This window comes from Amphiprion ocellaris, chromosome 6 (genome assembly GCF_022539595.1).
Source record: "Amphiprion ocellaris isolate individual 3 ecotype Okinawa chromosome 6, ASM2253959v1, whole genome shotgun sequence".
Classification (NCBI taxonomy): domain Eukaryota; kingdom Metazoa; phylum Chordata; class Actinopteri; family Pomacentridae; genus Amphiprion; species Amphiprion ocellaris.
Genome location: NC_072771.1, coordinates 16,055,732 through 16,080,306, shown reverse-complemented (window position 1 = coordinate 16,080,306; position 24,575 = coordinate 16,055,732). Strand labels below are relative to the sequence as shown.

The 24,575-nt window shown below is 38.8% G+C and overlaps 5 protein-coding genes across 6 annotated transcripts; 2 read left to right on the top strand and 3 right to left on the bottom strand.

The window, feature by feature from the left end:
* Positions 1-238: 238 nt before the first annotated feature.
* si:ch211-107p11.3 (GT1 domain-containing protein) lies at positions 239-6,576 on the bottom strand. The gene is made up of 7 exons (XM_023278852.3): positions 6,285-6,576; positions 6,015-6,189; positions 5,265-5,335; positions 3,972-4,145; positions 3,794-3,891; positions 3,126-3,197; positions 239-3,040 (listed from the first exon to the last, which is right to left on the bottom strand). The coding sequence occupies exons 1-7, from the start codon at positions 6,298-6,300 to the stop codon at positions 2,897-2,899; spliced, it is 750 nt and encodes a 249-aa protein (XP_023134620.1). The 5' UTR covers positions 6,301-6,576; the 3' UTR covers positions 239-2,896.
* Positions 6,577-8,797: 2,221 nt separating this feature from the next.
* LOC111574329 (cytochrome c oxidase subunit 6A, mitochondrial) lies at positions 8,798-10,861 on the bottom strand. Its single transcript, XM_023278866.3, has 3 exons — positions 10,701-10,861; positions 9,208-9,350; positions 8,798-9,099 (listed from the first exon to the last, which is right to left on the bottom strand). Exons 1-3 carry the CDS (start codon positions 10,798-10,800, stop codon positions 9,016-9,018), a joined length of 327 nt encoding a protein of 108 aa, XP_023134634.1. The 5' UTR covers positions 10,801-10,861; the 3' UTR covers positions 8,798-9,015.
* A 1,691-nt stretch (positions 10,862-12,552) lies between these two features.
* asgrl1 (asialoglycoprotein receptor-like 1) lies at positions 12,553-15,129 on the top strand. The gene is made up of 8 exons (XM_023278872.3): positions 12,553-12,589; positions 13,081-13,161; positions 13,248-13,331; positions 13,424-13,486; positions 13,601-13,651; positions 13,737-13,876; positions 14,607-14,722; positions 14,833-15,129. The coding sequence occupies exons 2-8, from the start codon at positions 13,083-13,085 to the stop codon at positions 14,984-14,986; spliced, it is 687 nt and encodes a 228-aa protein (XP_023134640.1). The 5' UTR covers positions 12,553-12,589; positions 13,081-13,082; the 3' UTR covers positions 14,987-15,129.
* LOC111574315 (uncharacterized) lies at positions 15,118-22,819 on the bottom strand. 2 transcript variants are annotated; one of them, XM_055011333.1, is made up of 5 exons: positions 20,648-22,819; positions 19,971-20,532; positions 19,524-19,657; positions 16,718-16,828; positions 15,118-15,469 (listed from the first exon to the last, which is right to left on the bottom strand). In XM_055011333.1, the coding sequence occupies exons 1-5, from the start codon at positions 20,694-20,696 to the stop codon at positions 15,438-15,440; spliced, it is 888 nt and encodes a 295-aa protein (XP_054867308.1). In that variant the 5' UTR covers positions 20,697-22,819; the 3' UTR covers positions 15,118-15,437. The 2 variants fall into 2 exon arrangements, with proteins under 2 accessions (XP_054867308.1, XP_054867309.1); XM_055011334.1 differs by lacking the exon at positions 16,718-16,828.
* Positions 22,724-24,424, top strand: LOC129347234 (phospholipase A2-like). Its single transcript, XM_023278850.3, has 4 exons — positions 22,724-22,853; positions 22,991-23,132; positions 23,234-23,361; positions 24,156-24,424. The coding sequence occupies exons 1-4, from the start codon at positions 22,799-22,801 to the stop codon at positions 24,278-24,280; spliced, it is 450 nt and encodes a 149-aa protein (XP_023134618.3). The 5' UTR covers positions 22,724-22,798; the 3' UTR covers positions 24,281-24,424.
* The last annotated feature ends 151 nt before the right edge of the window (positions 24,425-24,575 follow it).

The following is a 24,575-nucleotide window of genomic DNA, read 5'->3' as shown; positions in this document are numbered from 1 at the left end:
GGAAAATGTGAGTTTTCAGTCGCGAAGCAGTCCGCCATCTTGACTGTTGTCCAAAGCTCGGAGGAGCGGTGAGGCCTCAGGAGGACAACAGACCTGCAGACACTCTCAGAACACAGATCCCTGCCTCCAATAATCACCAGAAACCTTTCCCTGATGCTCTGTGTTCATAATAAACATTAAAGAATGTTGAAATATGATAGAGAGTCACACAAAGCAACAATTTAGTCAGACCCATGGGACCTTTGTACCAAAACTCATCTTTAATCAATATCACAGTCATTGCAAAGGAGTTTTAATATCACGTATTCTTGGACTGTTTTAAGTCCTCATTCAGCAGTTTATGCACCACATGTCAGACACTGAACAAACTGTTTCCATTTAAGAACTTAAAGCGTTCTGGGTTATAGTGGGTTCATACAAAAATCATGAATAAATACAGAATTAAACACAACGAGGAAAAAAAATCACAAATAATGGACGAAACTACAATTAGGATGTCTAATTCATAAATAGATATAAAAAATAACATATTTAGAAGCAACATTAAGTTTTTTTTTTGCTTTGTTTTGTTTGTTTTACATCTGACAGACAGCTGGTTTTAAATAATTCAAAAAAGATAAAGTAAGATAGCTTCACACATGATGATTTTCACCCCAGTCTTTGCAAACAAATGAAAAGGACTGAAAAGATGATTGAGCATGTGGCAAATATGAGCTAAAAATATCATCTACACCTTTGGAAATGATTATTACACTACTGTGATCACTGTTTTCTGACTCTTCCTTCGTAGTCCTTGGTGACCACACTGTGTTTACTTCTAAAGGTTACAATGGAGAGTTGTGTGGCTGATCCAAGACCAGTTAATGATTCTCTCACTGCATCCCTCTGTTAAGCACCAGGGCTGCATCATCTCTTCTTTTAGGCACTGATAAGCGATACTTCAGTTTGGATACTGCATGTACTTAAATATTATAATCATGTAATCTAGAAGATGCATTATTAGTGTAGATGTAGTGAAGAAAACAGGAGGTCTAATGAGTATTTCCAAAGCTGTTCAAACTTTTGCAGCACTAGCAGTCTGCTCCTTATGTCCTGCAATCACAATGTAGAAGAAACATTTTCCAAAAGCAGCTTTTCATGTTGACACTAAACCACAAAACCCAACCAGACAAAATAGTTGCTTTTGTCATCGTATGGATATAAGAGGCCAGAGGGGTTTCTGAGGATGCAGACGATCTGCTCAGATGAGCAACATTCCTAGAAATGTTACCATTATTCATGTAACTCATCACATTAATGTCTCCTAAAATTGCACAAATACAGTAGTGTTCAAAAGTTTGGGGTCACCCAGACAATTTCATGTTTTCCATGAAAACTCACACTTTTATTCATGTTCTAACATAATTACACAAGGGTTTTCTAATCATCAATTAGCCTTTCAACACCATTAGCTAACACAATGTAGCATTAGAACACAGGAGTGATGGTTGCTGGAAATGTTCCTCTGTACCCCTATGGAGATATTCCATTAAAAATTTCCAGCTAGAATAGTCATTTACCACATTAATAATGTCTAGACTGTATTTCTAGTTAATTTAATGTTATCTTCATTTTAATTAAAAAAAAAAAAAACAAAACTGTTTTTCTTTCAAAAATAAGGACATTTCTAAGTGACCCCAAACTTTTGAACGGTAGTTTATGTATAAAAGAGTCAAACAGTTCCTCAACTTCTCATCCGATGTGGATGTAAATGCTCTGAAATTAAAGATATTCATTCATTTCTAATCCATTGTGCTGGAACACAGAGGAGCAGCAGCAGCAGTGTGTCAGTGTACCATGTGATAGTAGAATCCTCTGTGTGACTCTGAACCCTCGCTGGGCCTTAAAGCCTGCTTTGGGGCAACTACTGCCTCGACAATGCAGGGACTGAAATGCTCTTTGGGCAACGTATAGGAAGATTTCAATACTTCCACAGTCTGAGGATTACCCTAATGGCTTACTTACTATTGCATGGTGCAATATTGCAAAAATCAGAGTATTGTTACAAACACTGGTACCCACCACTGCAGTTAACCCCTAATGTCCTATGGGCTCATTTTTCAAATCTTCACTAGAAATCCTCATATTCAGTCAGTAACAGCGCAACAAATGTTACCCCAAAGTTACCAACGTTAGCTTCCATGGATCACAGACATTTGGGAGAAAGTAATAAGTGTCTTTGTCTTATTCATTAGGCCACAGTGGGATTTGAAGAAGTCCAGCAAAGATTTGACGCTTTTAACTTCCGACTGCTTAGTAACAACCATTTATGCAACACTTCCACTAGTGTTCAAAAGTTTGGGGTCACCCAGACAATTTTCACACTTTTATTCATGTGCTAACATGATTGCACAAGAGTTTTCTAATCATCATAGCCTTTCAACACCATTAGCTAACACAATGTAGCATTAGAACACAGGAGTGATGGTTGCTGGAAATGTTCCTCTGTACCCCTATGGAGATATTCCATTAAAAATCAGCCATTTCCAGCTAGAATAGTCATTTACCACATTAACAATGTCTAAACTGGATTTCTGATTCATTTAATGTTATATTCAGTGAAAAAAAATGCTTTTCTTTAAAAAATAAGGACATTTCTAAGTGACCCCACACTTTTGAACGGTAGTGTAAATCACTGAACCTGCTCTAAAAATATAGCTTTAGTCCTGGTCCCTCCAGAGCTCAAAGGGTTAACTGCAACCTACACATGCTGCTGCTGCTGCACTGTGGCAAAAGTCGCAAATCAGTTAATACAACACATGTGACTGAAGGAATTCATTCCAATAGTCTGACCTTAAATAAATGTTGTTTTAGCATATTATAACAATACAAATAAAAAGATTACCGTTTTCTACAATCACATCAGCTGTTTATCAAGTAGTAAGAGTTCTTTCTCCAGCTTCTTCATTTTAAGTGCTCTGTACGCCATCTCCTGGTCCCGGTTCTCGATCTCCTTTTTAAGGTAGCAGCAGTAAAGGGTCTTTACGTCGTCCGTCTGCCTCTGTGCAAGAGAATAAACAACGTGTGCTCTTAATGTTCTTTTTATTTTGTTGTTACGTAGCCCAGTGCTGGCACATGAACCTTACCTCTGCACCTCTACCAGCAGCTGTAGCACCGACTGAGTTGGGCCTCTCCTGGAAGCTGCTAATGTGCACATCCTACAACAAATAATGAGGTTCATACGTTAAGTATTCGGGCTGCGCAGTGGCTTGGTGGTTAGCACTTTCACCTTGCAGCTAGAAGGTCCCAGGTTCACATCCCAGGATCTTTCTGCATGTAGTTTGCATGCAGGTTCTCCAGCTTTGTACTTCATTGGCATGGTGCTCATTTTAATAATTTCTCTCAGTGTTTTTGTTTCCTGAACTACTTGTATGTTTCGGATATTAAGTCTTATTCAGTAAAAACGAAAACATTTAGACAAATGCAGCACATTAAATGTAGATTTAAGAAGCATGACATGAAAACACTGAAGCAAAACCAATACAGCAAAAGGAAATGCTCTGGCCTAACAAAGTGATTACATGTTGAGGTGAGAGTAACTCCATATTTAAAGCTCCTGCCCCTTTGCTGTCATCTTATTGCTTTCTGGTTCTCTGGCTTCCTCCCACAGTCCAAAAACATGCTGAGCTTAACTGGTGACTCCACAATAGCCCCGTGATAAACTGGTGAATGAGGATTAAGTGGTGTGTAGATGATGGATGGATGGATGTTAAGTATTCAAAGACAAATGCTTGACAAACATGCAGAGACTTACCCCTTCAAAATGACCATCACTAATGTCTGTCTCATCGCTGCTCAAGCTCTCCGGTTCAGTCTTTGTTATCGGCAGGAGGAGGACAGGATGACCAGACACTGCAGTTTTGGGGCAAATGTTAAATTAAGCAATGGGTTAAATTCCAGGAGGCTTTTTAAGAAGAATGAACTCCACCTACCACTCATAAACGAGTTGTCAGATACAGTTATTGGGTCGACACAGGCACCACTGGGAAGGACCTCCACCTTCAGCCTGCTGTCTTTGTGGTGCAGCACATCCTCCTCAGCAGAGGTCAGGGACGGGGTGGCCGAACCCTCCTCGTTCCTTACCACCTCAGCCCTTCTTCTTTTAGCTGCACAGGGGACAGATTTGAAAAGTTAAAGCTGTCCTTGACATAGATAGATGGATGGATAGATAGATAGATAGATAGATAGATAGATAGATAGATAGATAGATAGATAGATAGATAGATAGATAGATAGATAGATAGCCAAATATTTTAATATTTAGTGCATGTGTGTGACCATCACCAGCCCTCCCTGAAAGCTAAGCAGATATTCTTTATTAGAATTCCCTATTATGAGCCAGGGAGGGCAGTGCTACACCTCAGTGATGTGTGGGGGAAACAAAGACTGGACAGGACGAACAGGACGAACAGGACGAACAGGGATAGAAAATAACAGGCGGTGCTATTGCAATTAAAGATTGTAAGGTGGTGTGTTATGCCCAACTACTAACTGCCCATCAATAAAAAAAAATAAATTTATTTTCAAAAGGGAGGAATTACTGAATAAACAATAACCCCTGTCAGAATCACATTATTGTATATTATCAAACCAACATTGGTGATCCATGCAACGTTTTATAATTGTGGTGGATGAAAGACATTTTAAATAGCCATTTCCAATGTTCAGTGATTTACGCATTATTTTTCACGCATTACCAGACATTTTGCATCGAAAATCCACATGTACATATGTTGGAGTCAGAAAAGCGTAGACACCCACAGGAAATTACAGATTACACATACATTGCCGTTCAAAAGTTTGGGTCACCCAGACAACTTCATGTTTTCCATGAAAACTCACACTTTTATTCATGTTCTAACATAATTACACAAAAGTTTTCTAATCATCAATTAGCCTTTCAACACCGTTAGCTAACACAATGTAGCATTAGAACACAGGAGTGATGGTTGCTGGAAATGTTCCTCTGTACCCCTATGGAGATATTCCATTAAAAATCAGCCATTTCAAGCTAGAACAGTCATTTACCACATTAACAATGTCTAGACTGGATTTATCATTCATTTAATGTTATCTTCATTGAAAAAAAAACAGCTTTTCTTTTAAAAATAACATTTCTAAGTGACCCCAAACTTTTGAACAGTAGTCTACATTTAACTACAGTACAAGTATCTCAAACTTCCACTTCAATTTCATTACATGACTCAGTGCAATAATAAGGATACCTGTTTGCACTATGTTCTTGTGTTTGACTTTCACTTGCTGCCATGTTCTTTTGTAGCCGCTGTCCGACACCCTGAGAATCATGAAAAACATAATTACGTGTCAGGATAGATTACAGAGCTGCAACTGATGATTATTTTCACTGTTGAGTAATCTGTTGAATCATTTCTCAGTTAATAAATCACTTGTTTCATCTTCAAATTGTCAAAAAAACGGCAAAAACAAAAGACTGTTTTTTCTAAAGATCACGATAATGTCTTCAAATGTCTTGTTTGATCTATAACCCAAAGGTTTCAGTTTACTGCCACAAAGGAGGAAAGAAACCAGAAAATACTCACATTTAAGAAAATGCAATTAACAAATGTAGACTTTTTGCATCTTTAAAAACTTCTTGATTAACGATTAACTGCTTCTCAAATTAATATATTATTTGACAATCAGTTAATCAGCCATTGCAGCTCTGTTAAATTGTGAGTTAAAGTTAAATAAAACCATTAGTTTTGAGTTCTTTTGTTCAGACATAAAGTGAACAGATAGATGTTGATTACCTTGGTAGTTTCGGCAGTCAGTGAGACGCTTCTGAAGAAGGCGAGAGCTCTCGCTGAAACTGTCAATGTAATCAACATCTATTCACTTTATGTCTGAACAAAAGAACTCAAAACTACTGCATTAATAAGAAGACATGATGAACGTTTACGAGCTAAATAAAACCTTTAATTATATGCCATTAATTTGTCCACAAGTCTTCTTACTCATTTATTTTATCAGCAATTCTCTGCCAGGCTTCTTCTCTCAGTTTGGAGGCACTGGTAGTGTTGGATTTGGCTGTCAGTATCTCTCTCTCCTCTTCATACAACTTCAGAATGAGTTCTTGCTCTTTGGAGCTGAAAAAATGCGCCCTCTCCTGCTTCCTCATCATCGGGAAATCTACAAAAGCACAATAAATTATCTGTAAATGCACACTTATGAGCGTTAAACGTGACTGACGGTTGCTGGTGGTGCATATTGTCAGGCCTCCTCACCTCTGTCTGAATTCATGGATTGTGATCGGTGTCTCGGCGTGCGACTGATCTCCCCTCGCTGGCGGAGCGGGTGCGCGCAGTTATCCGAGATGTTTCAATGCTAGATTTAGTAATCAAATCGTAACCCGCGGTCGTGAAACGGAGGAAAACCAAGCTGAACCGACGCGACCATTTGCTGCGGCACGTCTCACATTATCAATTAGTGTCCGAGCGACGGAAACGGGGAGGAGAAAAGCGATGTAATGAAGCAGTGTATCAGCAAGCTTTGTTAACCCTGGATTTTCTAATTCGGCTTAAGGCGCGTTCACATTGAAGAGGTGGAGTCTGTAAACAAAGAGCGAGTCACGTGAGGCACAGCTTCCTATCAGATGGCATTAATGATGATCACGTGCAGACTTAATTGTTTAGATAACTGGAGTTCACAGCTGAATTATTAATGTGTCTGACTGGTGTCACACCGACGTGGAGGTTCCAGTGTTTGACTTTATTACCTGCAGGTTCCACTCAGCGAGGAAAACTTGATTCAGATTCACCTGTCAGACAACAGACCTTTTCTCAGGGCTTATTTTGAATATTAATATCAGTATTATCACCTGTTTAGCTGACATTTCATGTCAAAATTTCTGCTGAGAAAAAGATCTATTAATACTGGTGTTGACAAAGAGTATCACGTGCTTACAGTTATAGTCCCCAGTTTATGTACATTTACAGCTTTTTTTTTTTTTTTAATTTTCTGGATCAGTCACAGTATGCAACTTCACAGAATTTCATATCTGTGGTAACAGCAGAGATGTCTGTGAGACGTTTTCCTCCTTCACAGTCAGGATCACATTAGGACTGATCCAGTGGGATTGTTAAATGTCTATACACCTTATGGAGTTTACAACTCTGGTTTTCTCACTACCTGTTCTAATCACTTTAAAGAACTTTAAATGACTGTGCCTTGAAATGTATAAATATTGCATATTGACTTTTAATACATTTAGTATTCTATAGAGTTTAAATTCTAAGCGCTTTATTTATAGTATTGTAGAGCAAGTTTTTTTTTTAGAGTATATACTAACCTTTAATGTTACTGTTAATCTGGTTACTAACCTATCTATCTATGTATCTATCAAATTTTTGCAGTTTATCGTCAGCCCTGACATCTACAATTGTTATAGGCAATAAGGTGTCATATTTTTGGACTGTATGTGTTTGGTATGTCTCATAACTCTGTTTAGACTTAAATTATCATGATTTATGGATTGGTTTTAGATATGCACAATAAAAGAATTTTCGCTTTTGCAATTATCCTGCAGCCTAAAGTCTCTAAAAGAAAACCCTTACAAAAGGAATCAAGCCATTGTGATGCATTTCTGTCACAAGAATCACCAGTTAACCTCAGCATATTTCTGGACTGTGGGAGGAAGCCGGAGAACCTAGAGAAAACACACACTGGGACATGAACCAGGGATCTTCTAGCTGTCAGGCTAAAGTGCTTAACACTAAACCACTATGCAGCCCGCATTATATTTCAACCAGAAAAAATAACTGGGCTGGTTATAAAAGAGGGCACAGAGCAGGTACAATAATGCACAGACAATCGCAGAACTGTTCACACAAATGGTCTTTCAGTACAACACTGGGTCAGTGTTTCCCATGATTAAGACAGTATTTTTCAGTGTGTGACCCACTGCCATAGCTTCCCCAGGTCAAGTAGCCATTCCTTAAATGTTAGTGGGTATGAGGGATGAATGGGAAGGCCTTTTTCTAAGAAGATAGTTCAACTTATCACAGCTGGAAAAGATCAGTTGTAAAAAAATTAATCAAATCCATTGTCGGATTATGACTAATAATGTCAATATGGAACAAATGCTCATTAGGTGTATTTCTATTTCTTAGTTTTTTGTATAATGCTAAGAAAGAACTAACCATTAAATTCGCTACATTTTCAATTAAACATTTAGCCACTTTTCTCTCACTCTGGCCTCAGTGGGCATACAGTGATGGACACATAGTTGATGTGATTCAGTGAGCAACATTCTGGCTCACTGGTTCTACAGAGGTCAGGCACACCTGTTTGGAGTTAAAATACTGAACACCATTTACCAACAATAACTGATGAACTTTAACAAGTGCTGCAAAGATGAACCAAGGGTGTGCATGAGCTAAACACAAATAAAATTAGTGAATGTGAATATGAGATTACTAAAAAAAACTTTTCACAGTCACTGCACAGGATTTGAACACTTTAACAAAAATAAGCAAAAATAATAGTGTGAACTAACATTCGAAGTGATTCAGTTGTGTTCAATTTCCCAGTTAGCTGCAACATCACAACTCAACTGATTAAAGCAGATAAATTTAATCGAGTCATGATTAATTTTATTATTTAAACTCGCGCTTTTCCTACTGTAACATATTAAATGTCTTCCCACAAAAAGGCGTGCTCCTTTAATCAATAAGTGGAAATGACTAAACTTGGACACAAGATCACATGAATAAACAAAAGAATTAAAACTGCATAAAACTGAGGTAATAATAGTTACTTTATTTGTGTTAAGTTTAAGCTGACATTTTGTTTAATGGTCCAGAGAACAGAAACTATTGGTTCGGGTGCCTCATATTGAGAGCACAGAGGTAAACACAATAAAACTGAGAAGAGTAAACTGTAAATGGGAGTGTGGTCCTGTAACAAACGCTGAGGGAGCACTGGTCCTCGTTCCAGTGATGAGGTCTGGTGGGTTTACTAATGTTCCTCGTAACCGTCAGGCAGGGCGTTCACATGTGGGTTGTGGAAAAGGGTCTTGGTGCCATCTCCCCAGGGGAAACGCTGCGAGATCAGAGAATCAGAAAACATAAATAAGTCGAAACTAATGATGAAATGGTCACATTTAAGGCAATCGGTGTAAATTATTAAAGCTGGATAATAATGTCAGACCTTGCTGCGAATGCGTAGGTGGGTGTAGGGGACAAACTCTGGCTGCTCATGGCTGTGTTGCTGCTCCTTCAGGTACATGTTCAACATGCAGACTGCAACACCAGGCAGGGCAACCACAAACGTGAGCACCTTCCATGTCTTAGCTGTGGAAAAGATACAAATAGTATTTAATATAAACAACAAATCTTTTTTTTTTAAAAAAAATGCTGTTTAGACAAACATGGACAAAAGAAAATTAAATAAACTACTTCTGGGAATACTAGATCAGATATCTTAGTTAGGAAATTTTATGCCATTTCCCAAAGTGTGCTCTTAAAAAGAAATAAATCATCAATTACAATCGGCACATATTATACACAGTTCAAAACAGAAAAATTTAAATTTGTTACCGAGTACCGCTACAATAACATCTAAAGAGCCCCATTTAAATCACGTTAAGCCATTTGTAGGACTACAACTAATGATTATTTTCATTGTTGGTTAACTGATTTCCCGCCTGGTTTATTAAATGTAAGAAAATGGTGAAAAATATTTCCCAAAGACAAAGGCTGTGTGCTAACATTTCTTGTCTTTTCCACAATTCAAATATATTTTATTTACCGACATATAAGAGGACAGAGGATAGAATATTCCAATTTAAGATATTGACATTTTTATCTTTACAAACTACTAAGACAAACTAATTATTAAAGTATTATTTAATAATTGACAACAAATTGCAGATCTACCATCTTGGCTTGCTGTTATTCAAGGTGACATTCAAAATCAAGATTTTTTTAGCTTTTGTAACAAATAATTTCACTTGTTTAATATTATTAGTTTGTCAGTTTTACGGAGTATTTTTCAGTGGTCTGACAAACTCCCTCGTTAATTAACTTCTACTAATCTTCTTGCTTTCTTTCTCAAATGTATGTCAAGCTGAATAGAAAAGTGAAAACTGTAAACAAATGTTAAATTATCTTGCATCTATATATTTTTCCTACACAGGATAATTCAACATTTCTATTTAGCATTAGTAAATTCTTCTAAGTTGCCCTTTACCCTCATTGCTCATGTCTGACCTCTGTACCCTAACTACTACTCTCCTTTTTATGTGTGAACAACTGGTTTTGCTGAAGTTGGGATCTGACTATCACCAGGGATATGATTAAAAATGTACATTGACCTGGGGTAACACTCTGTTTGATATTAGCTTGTTGTTCGTGCCACTGTTTTACTTCTAACGACAAGTAACGGGCTAAACTAAGATTGAAAGAACCCCCCGCTTTGTAGGTGACAGCTTTAATGCTGGAATGAGACGAAAGGCTGAAATAACTGGGTCAGAAAGCTGATGTTTTGCATCCAGTCTACTTGCTGTCTGCTCAAGGATGGAAGGCTAACGCTAAAGCAGCTAACGCTAGCTCAGCAAGGTCACTGTCAAACCAAACACAGCTATCCTGAAGATTAATTACATTAAATACAGCCAGAGATGCGCTGCCGTGTGTTACACTTACCTGCCTGCTCGGTGTGTCCCGCCGCAGCAGAGAGCTGGCGCCGGGTCTGGGTCAGAGAAGACCTCAGCAGCGCCTGAGAAATTCGTCCGAAAGCCGCCATTTTCCTTCTGAGAGCCGCAGAGCCGGAAGCACTTTGTATCGTCGAGGAGTCACGTGGTGTCCAGACCGCTGCATGGCGACACCTAGCGTCCCCAGAGGGAGGAAACACGGTCATCTAACCACACAACATGGAAAATCAGAAAACGTCATGAGGCAATGTGGATTGTAGTCACAGTTTCATGGATAAATTAAATGTCACAGCAGATGACGAAGAAGGATAAGTCACCCAGTCAATGTTGTTTCAAGGAATACCTCGATATGATGACAAGGTTCAATCTATAATGGAGGGACTTTTGAAGTCCATGGGATATATCTTGAATACATTTTTATTAAAAGTAAAAAAAACTAAGATTGTTTATGTTCATTACTCCGCTGAGGAACAGCGGAGTTATGTGCTTGTCTGTCTGTCTGTTAGCAACATTACTCAAAAACGGACAAACGGATTTGGATGAAATTTTCAGGGAAGGTCAGAAATGACACAAGGACCACCTCATTAGATTTTGGTAGTGATGCGGCTTATAGTCTGGATCGACAGATTTATTAAAAATTTTGGCATCATTGCAAGATAGCGGCACAGCATTATTGTAACTATGTCAACAAGTGAACAGACGTAGGTCAGCTGCCTGCTGATGATCATGATTGTGATCCTACTACAAATCGACTGCTGCAGACTTATCGGGACTTATCTATCGGAAATGATACAAGGAACAATTGATTAAATTGTGGGAGTGTTTTCGAGTCCCATCATTTCCCGCCGTCCGCTACCTATTTAAGTCACGCGATTCAGTATCCGTACATAACGTACACATGCATAACACATGCCTGTGCTCAGCCCAAGAACATTTTGTTTGTAGGCACATCTATACTAAATGGCCACATTCCATGTTGATTTCTGATCAATAACTAATAAACAAATGCTGCTTTTCTAAAAAATAAAAATAAAAATGCTGCATTTCTGACAATGGCATATGGAAGAATGAACAGCCTTGGCAGAGTATTGCGCTCTCTGAGTGCTTTTCTTGTTTTACATTTGTTGAAGTTCTTTTTCTTAATTTGTGACTATTTGAAGAGTATTGTACCGTACGTCTGCACCTGACAGTGTCATCATGATAAGAGAAAGTATAATATTATGTTAAAGAGACCTTATATTCTCTGCAATTAGGTAGAAAAAAATGCACTTATATTGGTATCTGCATCTGCAATCAACAAAAATGAGTGGGAAATTCTCCAGTAAACTCCAGTATTGTACACCTCTGGTATGTTTCCACATTGTAAGTGTGCATTCTAAGGTAGTAGCTCCCAACCTGATGGTCTGGTCACACCTGAGGAGTTGGGAGATCATTCTCAGGCTCATGGAATTTATAATAACAAAAAACTTAATTTTCCATTAAAGAAATTAAATTTAATGGAATAATAAAATTTTTAGTGCATCGTTTTCTAATATTAGCTTTTCTTCATCTAAAATAGTTTACATTAACAAACTTCTTAGACAATCTGCTAAGGAAAAATCCCACACCTAGATACAATTCCAGCTTACAATAATAAAAAAGGAAAGAAATCAGTGTGGTTTTGTGCGGCAATTGATACATCGCCGACTTCTCATATCATCTTTATTCTCTTCTCAACCTCGGTCCATTCAAAACAATGATTAATAAAGCCTCGAATACTATAGGCACATTACAAACATTTCCTGTAATTGAAATGTGTTTCTCTTTAAAGGGGAGGACTTTCTGTGATTACATGGTCAGAGTCCAGACTGAGACATTCAGAGATACTTTGTTTCCATCAAGGTAAGTGATAGGTTTTATCTGCATGACATGTCAGACTTAATATGGCCTGTCTTATTATCAGTCTGTATTGTACTTCATATTTGTGCATAAATTTACATGTATTCACTGTGAGTCATGTAAAATTGACAATAGATTCTACATCTAATAGTCAAGATACTATTGAAGATAACACATGTACAGTGTATAATAATTTAAATACATTAAGGATTTGATCAAATTAAATGCATACTGTTACATGTGAAAATGTCTGTATATTGAACAGGACATAATAGCAGAAGTTAAGTTTTTTTTTGAGCTGTTAATAGTTAACATATGTAGCCTAAAAACAAACAAGAGAGTTGACCTCTTATCTGCTGTGATTTGAATTTGTCTGACTGTCTGGACTGAATATTTGATTGCACATGACAGTTCTACAGCTGGTAAGACTAATTTATCTTACAGCATTTAAACGCTAAAAAATAGATTTTCCATGTAAAATTGATCTTTTTCAGTAATGGATTCTCAATATCAGCAGTTTGGAGCACCTGAAAGCAGCTCTGTCCATGAAGGGCGCACAGTCACAATGCATACAGGTAAAACTTAGACGTTAAGTGACTTTGATTCAGTAATTTAAGGTGTCACAATAAACACTGACAAGACGTGTGTCAATGTTTTAAAGGTTTGAGGAGGATAGTGATTTCCATCCTTTATGCCATCCTGCTGCTGCTCATGTTGATTCTGCTGATGGTAACTGGGGTAAAATGTACGACTTTAAAGCAAACAATAAACTGAAACTGGCTTACTGATAGATTATTACAATATGATGTGAATCATAACCATTTTCTTTTCTCAAAGTCTCACAGTTAAACAAGGAGATCACGGATGTCAAATTCCACCTTCAGAAAATCAGCCATCATGGTACAACTTCCTCCTCAGGTTCAAGTTAGAGAAAATGCTTTCTGGTCTAAATATAATGGCATTTACATCATCTAAACAGCTTTGCTTTGTGTTTTGTGGCTTCTTAAATCACAGATTCAACAACAGTACAGGAGGTGCCTTTAGAGCAACTTGTGCCAGTTAAGGGTAAAAACTGAATGCTTCAGTATCAATAAAATCTGAATTCTGTCTTGCTTCATCACTCAGACTGTTTTAATCCTCATCAAACCAGGAACATGTAGACAAGGTTGGGTGTCTTTTGAGAGAAGCTGCTACCTGCTGTCCAGCAACACTTTAACCTGGAGCAGAGCAGAGGAGCACTGCAAGACTGAAAGAGGACACCTGGTGGTTCTGAACAATGTGGAGGAACTGGTGAGCTTTAAAGAGGCCATATTATGCAAATTTACGGGTTTATAATTTTATTTTCAGTTTCTTCTAGAATATGTTTACATGCTTCACTGTTCAAAAAGCACAGAATTTTTCTCATACTGTACATTGCTGTAGCCTCTCTCCTCACCCTCTGTTTGAAATAGTCCGTTTTAGCTCCTGTCTCTTTAAAACGACTCTCCTGAAAAGTCCAGTCTGCTCTGATTGGTCAGCTCAGTTATGTACTATGATGACAGATTTATCACATTATAGAGTATAGCGGAAGTGGCAGAAGTAGGTATGATGAGGAAATAATAGCAGACTGCAATGAATCTGCTCAGTCTTTGGAGCGTACCAAACTAGCTGCTTGTGAAGTTATGCAAGTGTGTTACATTTTGTCATTAAAAAAGTAACAGAGAGAAGCCTGGACTTCAAACCAGGTTTGTTTCAGTTAATAAACAGTGTTTTAGAGAAGAACTGCCTTTAATGTGCACTCTGGACTTCATAAATTTGCAGATCTTTTACGCATACAAAAAGCTGTGACACACTAAAGAAAGGGAAAACTAGAAAAAAGCATAACATGGGCTCTCTAAGTTTGGTTCTGTATCATATCCATATCTTCTACTGTGAGGCTCCAGTATATGATTGTCCTCTCGTATTCAGCACACACAGAGCAACACACTTACCAAACTTAACAAAGGCTTCAAAATAACTTTTTGGTATCTTTAAATTGTAGGACTACATTTCAAAAGTTGTTGAAATCCAATACAACTACTGGATTGGACTTGTGGAGCGGCAGCATGAAGGCCACTGGAGCTGGGTGGACGGAACCACCTTCGACTCAACCCAAACGTAACAGAAATGAGAAAACAGAAAAATAGACAAAAGGCAAAAGCTCAGGAGGGGAAGTCGTCACCATCTGTAACATTACTGTTTCTCCTCCATTCTTTGTTTGTGTTCAGGTTCTGGGATGAAGGTCAGCCTGACGACTGGGACTACAGAGAGAACGGAGAGGACTGTGGGCAGCTTCATGGTTCCAACATACGCAAACGCAAGCTGTGGAATGATGCGGACTGTGGCCTGTCCTACCGGTACATCTGTGAATCCAAGCAGTGAGAGACAGTGGAACCCTCACCAACATGACAACACAATGTGAAAAGATGTTACTGATTTGTAATGAAGTATCACGTAAAGAGGTGAAACTTGTATGCATGCCTGTAAGACTTTTATTGGACAATAAAGCAGAATGAAAACAATAACACTTGTTCTCCTTTATTGATTATCAATAACAACACACTCCTCGGTGCTGGCGGAGAATTTCTTCCCTGACTATGGCAACTCCCACCCTTGGATTCATCTTACAATCATCCATGTTCATACTCAGGAAGTTTGCTGTATTCAAGCTGAGTAACATTTGATTCAGCTATGTTTAGTACCTTGTCTCAAAAAGTCCCTCCTGACTGCATATCTCTGTGCTCCTGAGTTTATTTGCAGCGATCGCTAGGAAGGTGGGCGTGCTCTTCATGATATTCTGCCTTGGCGAAGCATGACTGCTTTCCGGTCCCACTCAGACGAACTTCTCACAAGGATTGTTGTGATCTAAATGACAAAGACAGAGGACAGCAGCAGATGAGTGAGGGGACAATGTGGAATAAGAAACAGAGGGATGACCAACAACGTTTAAGAAATTCTCCACATAATTATTAGTAAAAGGATCAGTAAAGGTGGTGGTATGTAACCACGAGGAAGCTTCTTATCCAAGCATGTAGGTGAGCCTATAGTGGCTGCCACTTCAATGTGAAATGCCATCTCCAAAATTAGTGTTTGGTTTACCTGTTCTGGGTAATCTTGCATTGCCAGATCATTCTGCAGTTCTGCACCTGTTATATACTGCCCTGGCCAAAAAATAAGTTGCACAAATATTTTGTTGGACCACCTTTAGCTTTGAGAATGGCACTCATTCGCTGTGTCATCATTTCAATAAGCTTCTGCAATATCACAGCATTTATTTCTGTCCAGAGATGCATTAATTTTTCACCAAGATTTTATAATGATTATGGGAGAGTCGGACCGCTGTGCAAAGACTTCTCCAGCACATCCGAAAGATTCTCAATGGGGTTCAGGTCTGGACTCTGGAGGTCAATCCATGTGTGGAAATGATGTCTCATGCTCCCTGAACCACTCATTCTCAATGTGAGCTCCATGAATCCTGGCATCATCATCTTGGAACATGTCCATGTCATCAGGGAAGAAAAACTCCATTGATAGAAAGACCTGGTCATTCAGTATATTCAGGTAGTCAGCTGACCTCATTCTTTGGGAACATAACGTTGCTGAACCTGACCAACCCCAGATCATAACCCTAAACCCCCACAGGCTGGTAGGAACTAGCCATGATGAGTGCATCACTTCATCAGCCTCTCTTCTTACCCTGATGCCCCCATCACTTTGGAACAGGGTAAATCTGGACTCAGACCACATTTGTTCCTCAAAGATGATGGTTCAGCACTAATCCTTCAGGTTTTTAATAATGCGTTGGACGGTTCTTTTTTTTTTTTTTAACACGTTGTTAAAAAAAAAACCCAACGTGTTACAGTTACAAAATTATTGCACTTGCAAGTTATTTGGCAGAAACAATAACAAAGATTGTACAGACATAGGTATACGCATGCAGGTATTTGCACCAGTATCCGTTCAGTGTGTGTACATTCCTAAACCCACATACATATGCAACAAATATAAAAAGCAACAAAAGAAACAAATTAATTAATTTAAAAATAAATAAATAAGATAAAAATTTTTTTTAAAAGCACAACACATGGGCACCCGTATAGCTGACCCACGTACAGGGGCTGGTCCCCGATGCAGCTGGCCCGGGTTCGATTCCCGCTTGTGGCCCTTTGCTGCATGTCTTCCCCCGACTCTTCTCCCGTTTCCTGTCTCTCTCTCTCACTGCACCTATCCGATAAAATGCCGAAAAAAGGCCAAAAAAAAAAAAGCACAACACAAAGAAAGAAGGATAGTTTACATATCAACCAGATCAGAAATATTGTCCCTTACAGTGCACCATCCAGCTGTATAGCAGCGGTCCCGTAGATCAAATCCCTCACCGTAAGTATATATATACAAAAGAATAAATATAAGTTTGGAAACCCAAACATGTGAGCGTATGTCATTCTGGAGCTGCAGGGAAATGGAGTCATTTGACATAAGAGAAGAATGGAGCTCACATTACAAGAAATCTATTTATAGACCCTTTGAGTATATGTCTAACTTTTTCCAATTTAATCCAACTTAAAATGGCCTGAATCCAGAGCGCAATTGGGGGTGGGGGTGGGGGACTTCCATCGTATCAAAATCAAACATCTAGCCAACAGAGTGGTAAAAGCAAGTACATCTTTTTTTGTTTTAGTCAACTGCAATGCGGGAGGGGAAATCCCAAACAGTGCAGATAGAGGGTGGGGTTCAATCCATGTGCCAATTATTACTGATATTGTGTCAGAAATATTTGTCCAATAGACCATGAGTGATGGGCAACACCAGAACATATGAAGATGATTTGCCGGACTGTGATGGACTGACAAAAAAAAAAGAATAAGCTTTCTGAGTTGGATTAAAGGTCCTCCAAGCATCAGAGATTGCAAATTCAGACATAAAAGACTGAATAACCTTGGCTGAGGTTGATAAGATCGCAGGTTTCATAGAGGATTGATCAAATGGGGGTTCAGCCAACAATGAAAATCGCCTCCTAAAATCATCATGTTAGAGGCCACATCAGGGAGTGTAGAGAAAACTGACCTGAAAAAAATCACCACTGGCCCAGTTAGGGGCATAGATATTGGCAAGAAGAATATTTTTAGTAGATAGTCTACCACTGACTATTACATGCCTACCACTAGGATCAGCTATCGCGTTGGAACATGTAAAAGGTACTGATTTATGGATTAAGATGGCCACCCCCCCTCGCTTTGTTCTGATATGAGGAATGAAATACCTGACTCACCCATCTGCACCTGAGGATAGAGTGTTGTGATACCTTAATCAGGAGAGTCAGTCGGCTTGCCATGGCCTAGTTAAGCGGGTTTTGTTTTGCGTTGGACGGTTCTTAACTTGATTTCAGTCGTTTCATAAATCTCCTTAGTTGTTTTCTTTGCTTGATGCAGGCTAATAATTTGACCCTTCTGAGACAGATTAACATCATTTCCGTGACCACAGGATATGACTTCCAACATGGTTGTTTAAGAAATGAGAAGCTCCTCACTGCATCAGCTAGGGTGAAATAAGTTGTTGCAGCTGAAACGTATTCATCACCACAGTAATTATCCAATGGAAGGTTCTTAGCTATTTGCTTAGTTAAATCCAGGTGGCGACTTTTTTTTTGGCCAGGCAGTGTATCTCTTAAGGAAAAAGTGCAGCTTGGCTTGTATTTGTTACTTTACTGTTACTTTATTTGGGGGGGGGGGACACTGTGATGACAAAAACAGATGAAAAAACTTGCAGGGTTACCAAACCACATGATCCAAATCAGCAAAAGATTGAACCCTGGAGGTCATTGTTGTTTTCCTATGGTGATTAATTGAAAATGGTAACAAATGGAACAAATGGCAGTTCATCCACACAGTCTGGTGAGTCAGACTAGTTCTGGTCAACTGTGGAAATATGGCGGCACAAAAAGGAGGGTTCTATGGAAGAGGATCCACCCGTTGAAGTTTTGAAGGGCTTTTTACTTCGAGAAGATTCTGTCTGAAGTCTTGCAGACTGTGTGACACATGTATTTTTCAACATGGCACGACTTGGATCTGTTTCCTTAAACTAGTCTGACTCACTGGATGTAGATGGCAGGTGTAAATCTGACACTGGCTGCACATTTATTGCAGCTTTCTCCTCCCTTCCTATTATGTGCATGCGAGCATTTTCAAAATCCCTTTTACTACAGAATACAACTGTGTATTAACCACTTTAATGACAATGTTTGCCTTCCTGTGAGAAAAGGTTCCACCAATATAATTACCTTGACACTATTTTGCTGGATCCTTTGGTTAGCTTCACCCAAGATGCTTGTGATTAATTTAGTGAAATACAAACAAGCCCAAATGCTTTTTCCCACATATCAGAGTGATAATGAGGTGCAGCCCGACTGTTCTGTGCTGCAGAAAGAAAATGATAGCATTCACCTAAAAATGTAACGATATACATGAAGTGGTTGGTTTGTGTGTTGTGCATTATTGTGCATCCAAAGACAGATCAACTGCCCAGTACCTACTGGGAACCTAATGTGTAGTATACAGATTTAAATAAAGCAATGTTATCTTTGGTACTATTGATGAAATGGAAGATTCAAAATTTCTTGTTTAAAATATACATGATACACTTTTTTTGTTTTTATGAAAAAAATACGGTGCTAATGAATTACAAGATTACTTTTTCCTTATTAAATAGACTGTATATTGTTTGCAAGGATTGTAAGGAACTAAACTACCCTATTTATTCACTCTGTAAACCCCAGCAATCCTACACACTGGTCCTTGAAGAATGATGGCTACGTATAACAGAATTAGTTTGTTGTGTGATTTCCAAACTAACCCTAACCCTAACCCTACAGAATTACACAAAACTCAGTAGTGGTTCAAAGTTGTTGTTGTTGAACACTCACTCAGACAGGTGACTGTCTTGCTGGCTTTATCACAGCTGTAACTGTACATTTCAGTGTAGGGGTTGTCCAGGATGGGCCAGCAATCCTCATGCTGCAAGGCCTCACTGTAGCACCGGTCATGGACCTGACAGCAGCTACAAAAAACAACAAATTAAAAAGCATGACAACATAGTACTAGTAAAACTCATTTCTTGTGGAGATAGACTCTTTATGAAAACTTGCAACCATGCTTTCAGGAACACAAAGAAAAATCCACTGGGACTATAGAGGCGGATATTTCACCATCCTCACACATAAAGTGGAAATGTTCTACATACCACTACAACACTAGAAGTAAATCTGAAAATATTTCCATTTTTAATTGTGATTGTAATTGTGTTGCGCCTCAGGTTGGGGAACTTGGACAGAGAACATCAGCAGACACCATAATAACTGCAGCAGTGTTACCTGTCCAAGCCATCAACAGGTGTGCCAGATCCTCCCAGTCTGCAGTAGCAGCCGTAGTCAGCATAGTCCAGCACTGGCCAGCATAGTCCAGCACTGACCAGCATAGTCCAACACTGACCACCATAGTCCAGCACTGACCAGCATAGTCCAGCACTGACCAGCAGAGTCCAGCACTGACCAGCATAGTCCAGCACTGACCAGCATAGTCCAGCACTGACCAGCATAGTCCAGCACTGACCAGCATAGTCCAGCACTGGCCAGCATAGTCCAGCACTGACCAGCATAGTCCAACACTGACCACCATAGTCCAGCACTGACCAGCATAGTCCAGCACTGACCAGCAGAGTCCAGCACTGACCAGCATAGTCCAGCACTGACCAGCATAGTCCAGCACTGACCAGCATAGTCCAGCACTGACCAGCATAGTCCAGCACTGACCAGCATAGTCCAGCACTGACCAGCATAGTCCAGCACTGACCAGCAGAGTCCAGCACTGGCCAGCTGTCAGGTACAGTGCACACGATCATCGTCCTGAGCAGCCACAGAGCTCGATTAGTCAACACTGTGAGACACAATGGAAACATCTCAGATAAAACTGCTTCACCTCATCCCCAAAATACAAAACAGATGCAAATTTAGAAACACAAGAGCATTCACTAGAGCTTCTAAGTACTAACGGGCTGGGTGGCTGAGGAGCAGGACGAGGAGGGAATGAGTCAGATGCATTTTGGTGGGGAAGACCTCCAACGTATGGCTAAAGCCTTATATGAACTCTGTCTGGGAGAGGTGGTCCTTTTTGACTGACTGCCAGCAGTCACCTGATCACTTTACATTATGCAACATGTGTGTAAGGATAACCATGTTGTGTTCACGTTCACGCAGGTGGACACACAGTTTACACTAGCAGTCAAAAGTTTGGACACACCTTCTCATTTAATGGTTGTTATTTAATTATTTTATACATTCTAGATTAGCACTCAACACATCAAAACTATAAAATAATACATGTAAACAAAAAGTGTTAATCTTCAGTATTAATCAATGTAGAAAATAATACAAATAAATGATAAGCACTGAATGAGAAGGTGTGTCCAAACGTTTGACTGGTAGTATATGCATTAAATAATACATAATCATATGCACACAAGCATAAAACTACACAAATGATTTTGTACACGCTGACTTCATTTTGTGTCATGTTGTGCCAAGTACAGTTTTCCTTTTGTGTTAACATCTAAACCATCTGGTTACATCCAGCTGGTGCAGTGGAACATCATGGGAACTGCAACAAGTGTTGTGTATTTACACAGCTGTATCTTGTAAAGTTATTTTAAATTCAGTTTTGGGAAATGCAAGACAGGGAACACAGAGTTCACAGAAAGACAACATCAAACAGAATACCTGATCAGAAAATGTCTGAAAAGGTGAAAAGTCATTTGTCAATGTGCCAATCAGCCTTTGAGAAGGAAAAAAAATGTCCAAAATGTGTTTTTTCGAGGGTGTCATGTTGAACTTCATGTGAATACAATATCTTATAAAAAATACATTTTTGAGAATAATTAATTTGGCATTTTAAGGTTTTATATGAAGTTATATGTATCAAGCTAGTATCTGAGGAAGTAAAAATGGACGTCATTAAAAGGTACATGTTGCTCTTTAGAGGTGTCAGCCTTCCTGTTCATATTGTGTTTTTACTGCTACTCCTTGGAGAGACACTGTACAAGTACTGCAAATAGGGCTATGATGACTTTCACTACATGATTATCATAGCCAAAACAATCCATGATATTTTTGCAATCAGTGAAACAATAATAATAACAATGCAATCAGTTAAATCATCTTTATTTATTGCGTGCTTGGTATCATTTTTACCAAATGAATCATACTGAAACTACAAATGTATGGAGGTAGAGAGAGAGCCAGTACCATAACTGGACTGGTTAGCACCATCACCTTGCAGCTAGAAGATCCCCAGTTCACAGATCCCAGCCTGCGCCTGGGATCTTTCTGCATGGAGTTTCCATGTTCTCCCTGTGCATGTGTATTTTTTTTTCTGGGTTCTCCAGCTTCCTCCCACAGTCCAAAAACATGCTGAGATCAATTAGTAATTCTAAATTGTCAGTAGGTGTGAATGTGAGTGTGATTGTTTGTCTGTTCATGTAGCACTGTGATAGACTGGTGACCTGTCCAGGGTGTCTCCTGCCTTCACCCTGAGATAGACTCCAGCTCCCCACGACCCTAATGAGGATTAAGCAGTGTATAGATGATGGATGGATTGTCAGTATCCCTATGGTGCAACACCCCAAACAGGAATACATAAAAATACTCCAAAGTAAAAGTGTTGCTTAAAAAATGCCCCTTGAGTAAAGGTATCAGACATGCCTACAGTAAAAGTGCTGATAATGATGAAATATGACTCCTCTGAGTGCTACTGTTACATATTACATTACTGGATTATTATTGCCAATGTTTAAACGTGCAGAGAGTATTTTGCTGTTGTACTTTATTGAGATGATGCTCATTTTAATCATGTCTCTCAGTGTTTTTGTTTCCTGAATTACTCGTATGTTTCGGATATGAAGTCTTTTTCAGTAAAAACAAACACGTTTAGACAAATGCAGCATATTGAATGTAGATTTAAGAAGCATGACATGAAAACATCGAAGCAAAGTCATTACAGCAAAGGGAAATGCTCTGGTCTTACAGAGTGATTACATGTTGCATAGAGAGTAACTCCATATTTTAAGCTCCCGCCCCTTTGTTGTTATCGTATCACTCTGTTTTCTCTTCCCTCTATAAAAGCAGGCTGTGGGAGATTTTGGTTTCTTATGACTGTGAACATGAATACCACAGCTCCTCTGCTGCTGCTGCTGCTTCTCACTGGTAAGAATGAAATCTGTCACTACAATAACACACACTGTAAAGGGGATATCTGAATAAATGCTATTTTATACCTGAGATCACTTCTGCATCTTGTTTCCTCCTGATTCTTTTATTGTCTATTTATCTCCATTTACCAGCTTGTGTGGCCCATGGTGCCTTATGGCAGTTAATGAGCCAGACTAGCTGTATCCAGCCTGGTGTCAACCCTCTGAAGTACAACGACTACGGCTGCTGGTGCGGCGTCAGGGCATCGGGAACCCCTTTAGATGATCTGGACAGGTAGGAAGCAGTTATCACTCAATTTTATCTGGTCATCATATTTGAAATGGAAGCAACTCTAGATTGTCTAAAACATGATGCTTTCCTCGATGCATTCTTAGGTGCTGTAAAGCTCATGATGAATGCTACGCAAGGATCCAAAAAACACCTGGATGCACGGGTTTTGCTAACAATCCTGTTGTTCTTGTTTATGATTACACATGCTCAGATAAAAAAGTGACCTGCTCAGGTAAGAAAAACTATGACTGGGGTTCACTGAAGATGCTTTTAATCCCATCTTCAATCGTGGAATCTGTGCTTTTCTCAGTAACTCAAGTTCCTCCTTGATGAAATTCAAATACTAGTGTTTTGACTTTGGGGAATTCATTTAAACCTACTTATATAGGAACAAAAATGTCCAACTACTGCTCATGGAGCACAGGGCTACAGATTATCCTGCAGGGAAATGAGATATGATGATCAATTTCAATCTATCAATTTATTAGTCATGTTGAATATCAACATACAATGTAAAAATAAGAAATTCCACCACAAAAATGTGAAAATGTGGGCAAGGTTGCAAGAAAAAAATTGATAAAAATATCAATTTTTGATGTGGACATTATTCACAGGGATGGCCTGTTTTGTAGATTTTTTGTTTGTTTTTGTTTTTGCAAGTAAAATGGAATTGAATATATTTTTTCTGAGTTACTGTCTGTAATTTAACAAAGCAAAGAAAATCTGTGAAAGAACAGCTTTGCCATTTCCAGATTTCATTGTACATCATTACTGCAGATATCTAAAAAATAATGTCATTTTTCATTATTTAAATACAGTAATAAAAAAAAAAGTCTACTTTGTAGTCAAATGTGAAGGACAAATGACCATTTACGTTATTTACACTGTTGGCATGTTTGTTTTTGTTACACTTTACATGTAAACTAAGACTTTTTTTATCCAGACTATGACTATTATGTTGTGTTTGTGTTGTTCTGATTGTGCAGCTGTCTGTTCTTGTGCTGACTCAGGCTTCTCTCTCTGCAGGTGCCAACAATAAGTGCCAGGCTGCTGTATGTGAGTGCGATCGTGTGGGGACCGAGTGCTTTGCTCGAACCGGATACAACAATGAATACAAAAACCTAGACACCAAAGTCCACTGTTCCAACTGAGTGACGCAACACAGAGAAAATATGGGAGGATTTCTTGTTTCTTCTCAAAAAGTTTAATGTCTTTTTGATTTTTAAAATCAGATGTAAAAGGAGGCTGATTTTGTGCAAAGGAATCAGATTGAAATAAAGTAGTGAGACTCTCAATGTGAGGTTTCCTGTTGGATTTTAACATTTCACCATCCTCGTGGCTGTTTGCTCACATATGTAGAGTTTATATAGCAGAGATTGCAGCTGTGTTTATCTAACTATACCATAGTTTATATTATCCAGTCACAGTCTCTCATAGTTCCAGGTC

Coding starts and splice junctions, on each gene's coding strand:
- si:ch211-107p11.3 (XM_023278852.3), bottom strand. Junction 4,146..5,264: donor CAAGAACATAGTGCAAACAG/GTATCCTTATTA, acceptor TCCCCTGTGCAG/CTAAAAGAAGAAGGGCTGAG. Junction 3,198..3,793: donor GTGATGGTCATTTTGAAGGG/GTAAGTCTCTGC, acceptor TATTTGTTGTAG/GATGTGCACATTAGCAGCTT.
- LOC111574329 (XM_023278866.3), bottom strand. CDS start 10,800: ATGGCGGCTTTCGGACGAATTTCTCAGGCGCTGCTGAGGTCTTCTCTG. Junction 9,351..10,700: donor GGGACACACCGAGCAGGCAG/GTAAGTGTAACA, acceptor TCTTTTCCACAG/CTAAGACATGGAAGGTGCTC. Junction 9,100..9,207: donor ACCTACGCATTCGCAGCAAG/GTCTGACATTAT, acceptor CTGATCTCGCAG/CGTTTCCCCTGGGGAGATGG.
- asgrl1 (XM_023278872.3), top strand. CDS start 13,083: ATGGATTCTCAATATCAGCAGTTTGGAGCACCTGAAAGCAGCTCTGTC. Junction 13,877..14,606: donor TGAACAATGTGGAGGAACTG/GTGAGCTTTAAA, acceptor TTTAAATTGTAG/GACTACATTTCAAAAGTTGT. Junction 14,723..14,832: donor ACCTTCGACTCAACCCAAAC/GTAACAGAAATG, acceptor GTTTGTGTTCAG/GTTCTGGGATGAAGGTCAGC.
- LOC111574315 (XM_055011333.1), bottom strand. CDS start 20,696: ATGCATCTGACTCATTCCCTCCTCGTCCTGCTCCTCAGCCACCCAGCC. Junction 19,658..19,970: donor CCTGTTGATGGCTTGGACAG/GTAACACTGCTG, acceptor TGTTTTTTGTAG/CTGCTGTCAGGTCCATGACC. Junction 15,470..16,717: donor TGCATCGGGGACCAGCCCCT/GTACGTGGGTCA, acceptor TTTGTCATTTAG/ATCACAACAATCCTTGTGAG.
- LOC129347234 (XM_023278850.3), top strand. CDS start 22,799: ATGACTGTGAACATGAATACCACAGCTCCTCTGCTGCTGCTGCTGCTT. Junction 22,854..22,990: donor GCTGCTGCTGCTTCTCACTG/GTAAGAATGAAA, acceptor TCCATTTACCAG/CTTGTGTGGCCCATGGTGCC. Junction 23,362..24,155: donor TAAAAAAGTGACCTGCTCAG/GTAAGAAAAACT, acceptor CTCTCTCTGCAG/GTGCCAACAATAAGTGCCAG.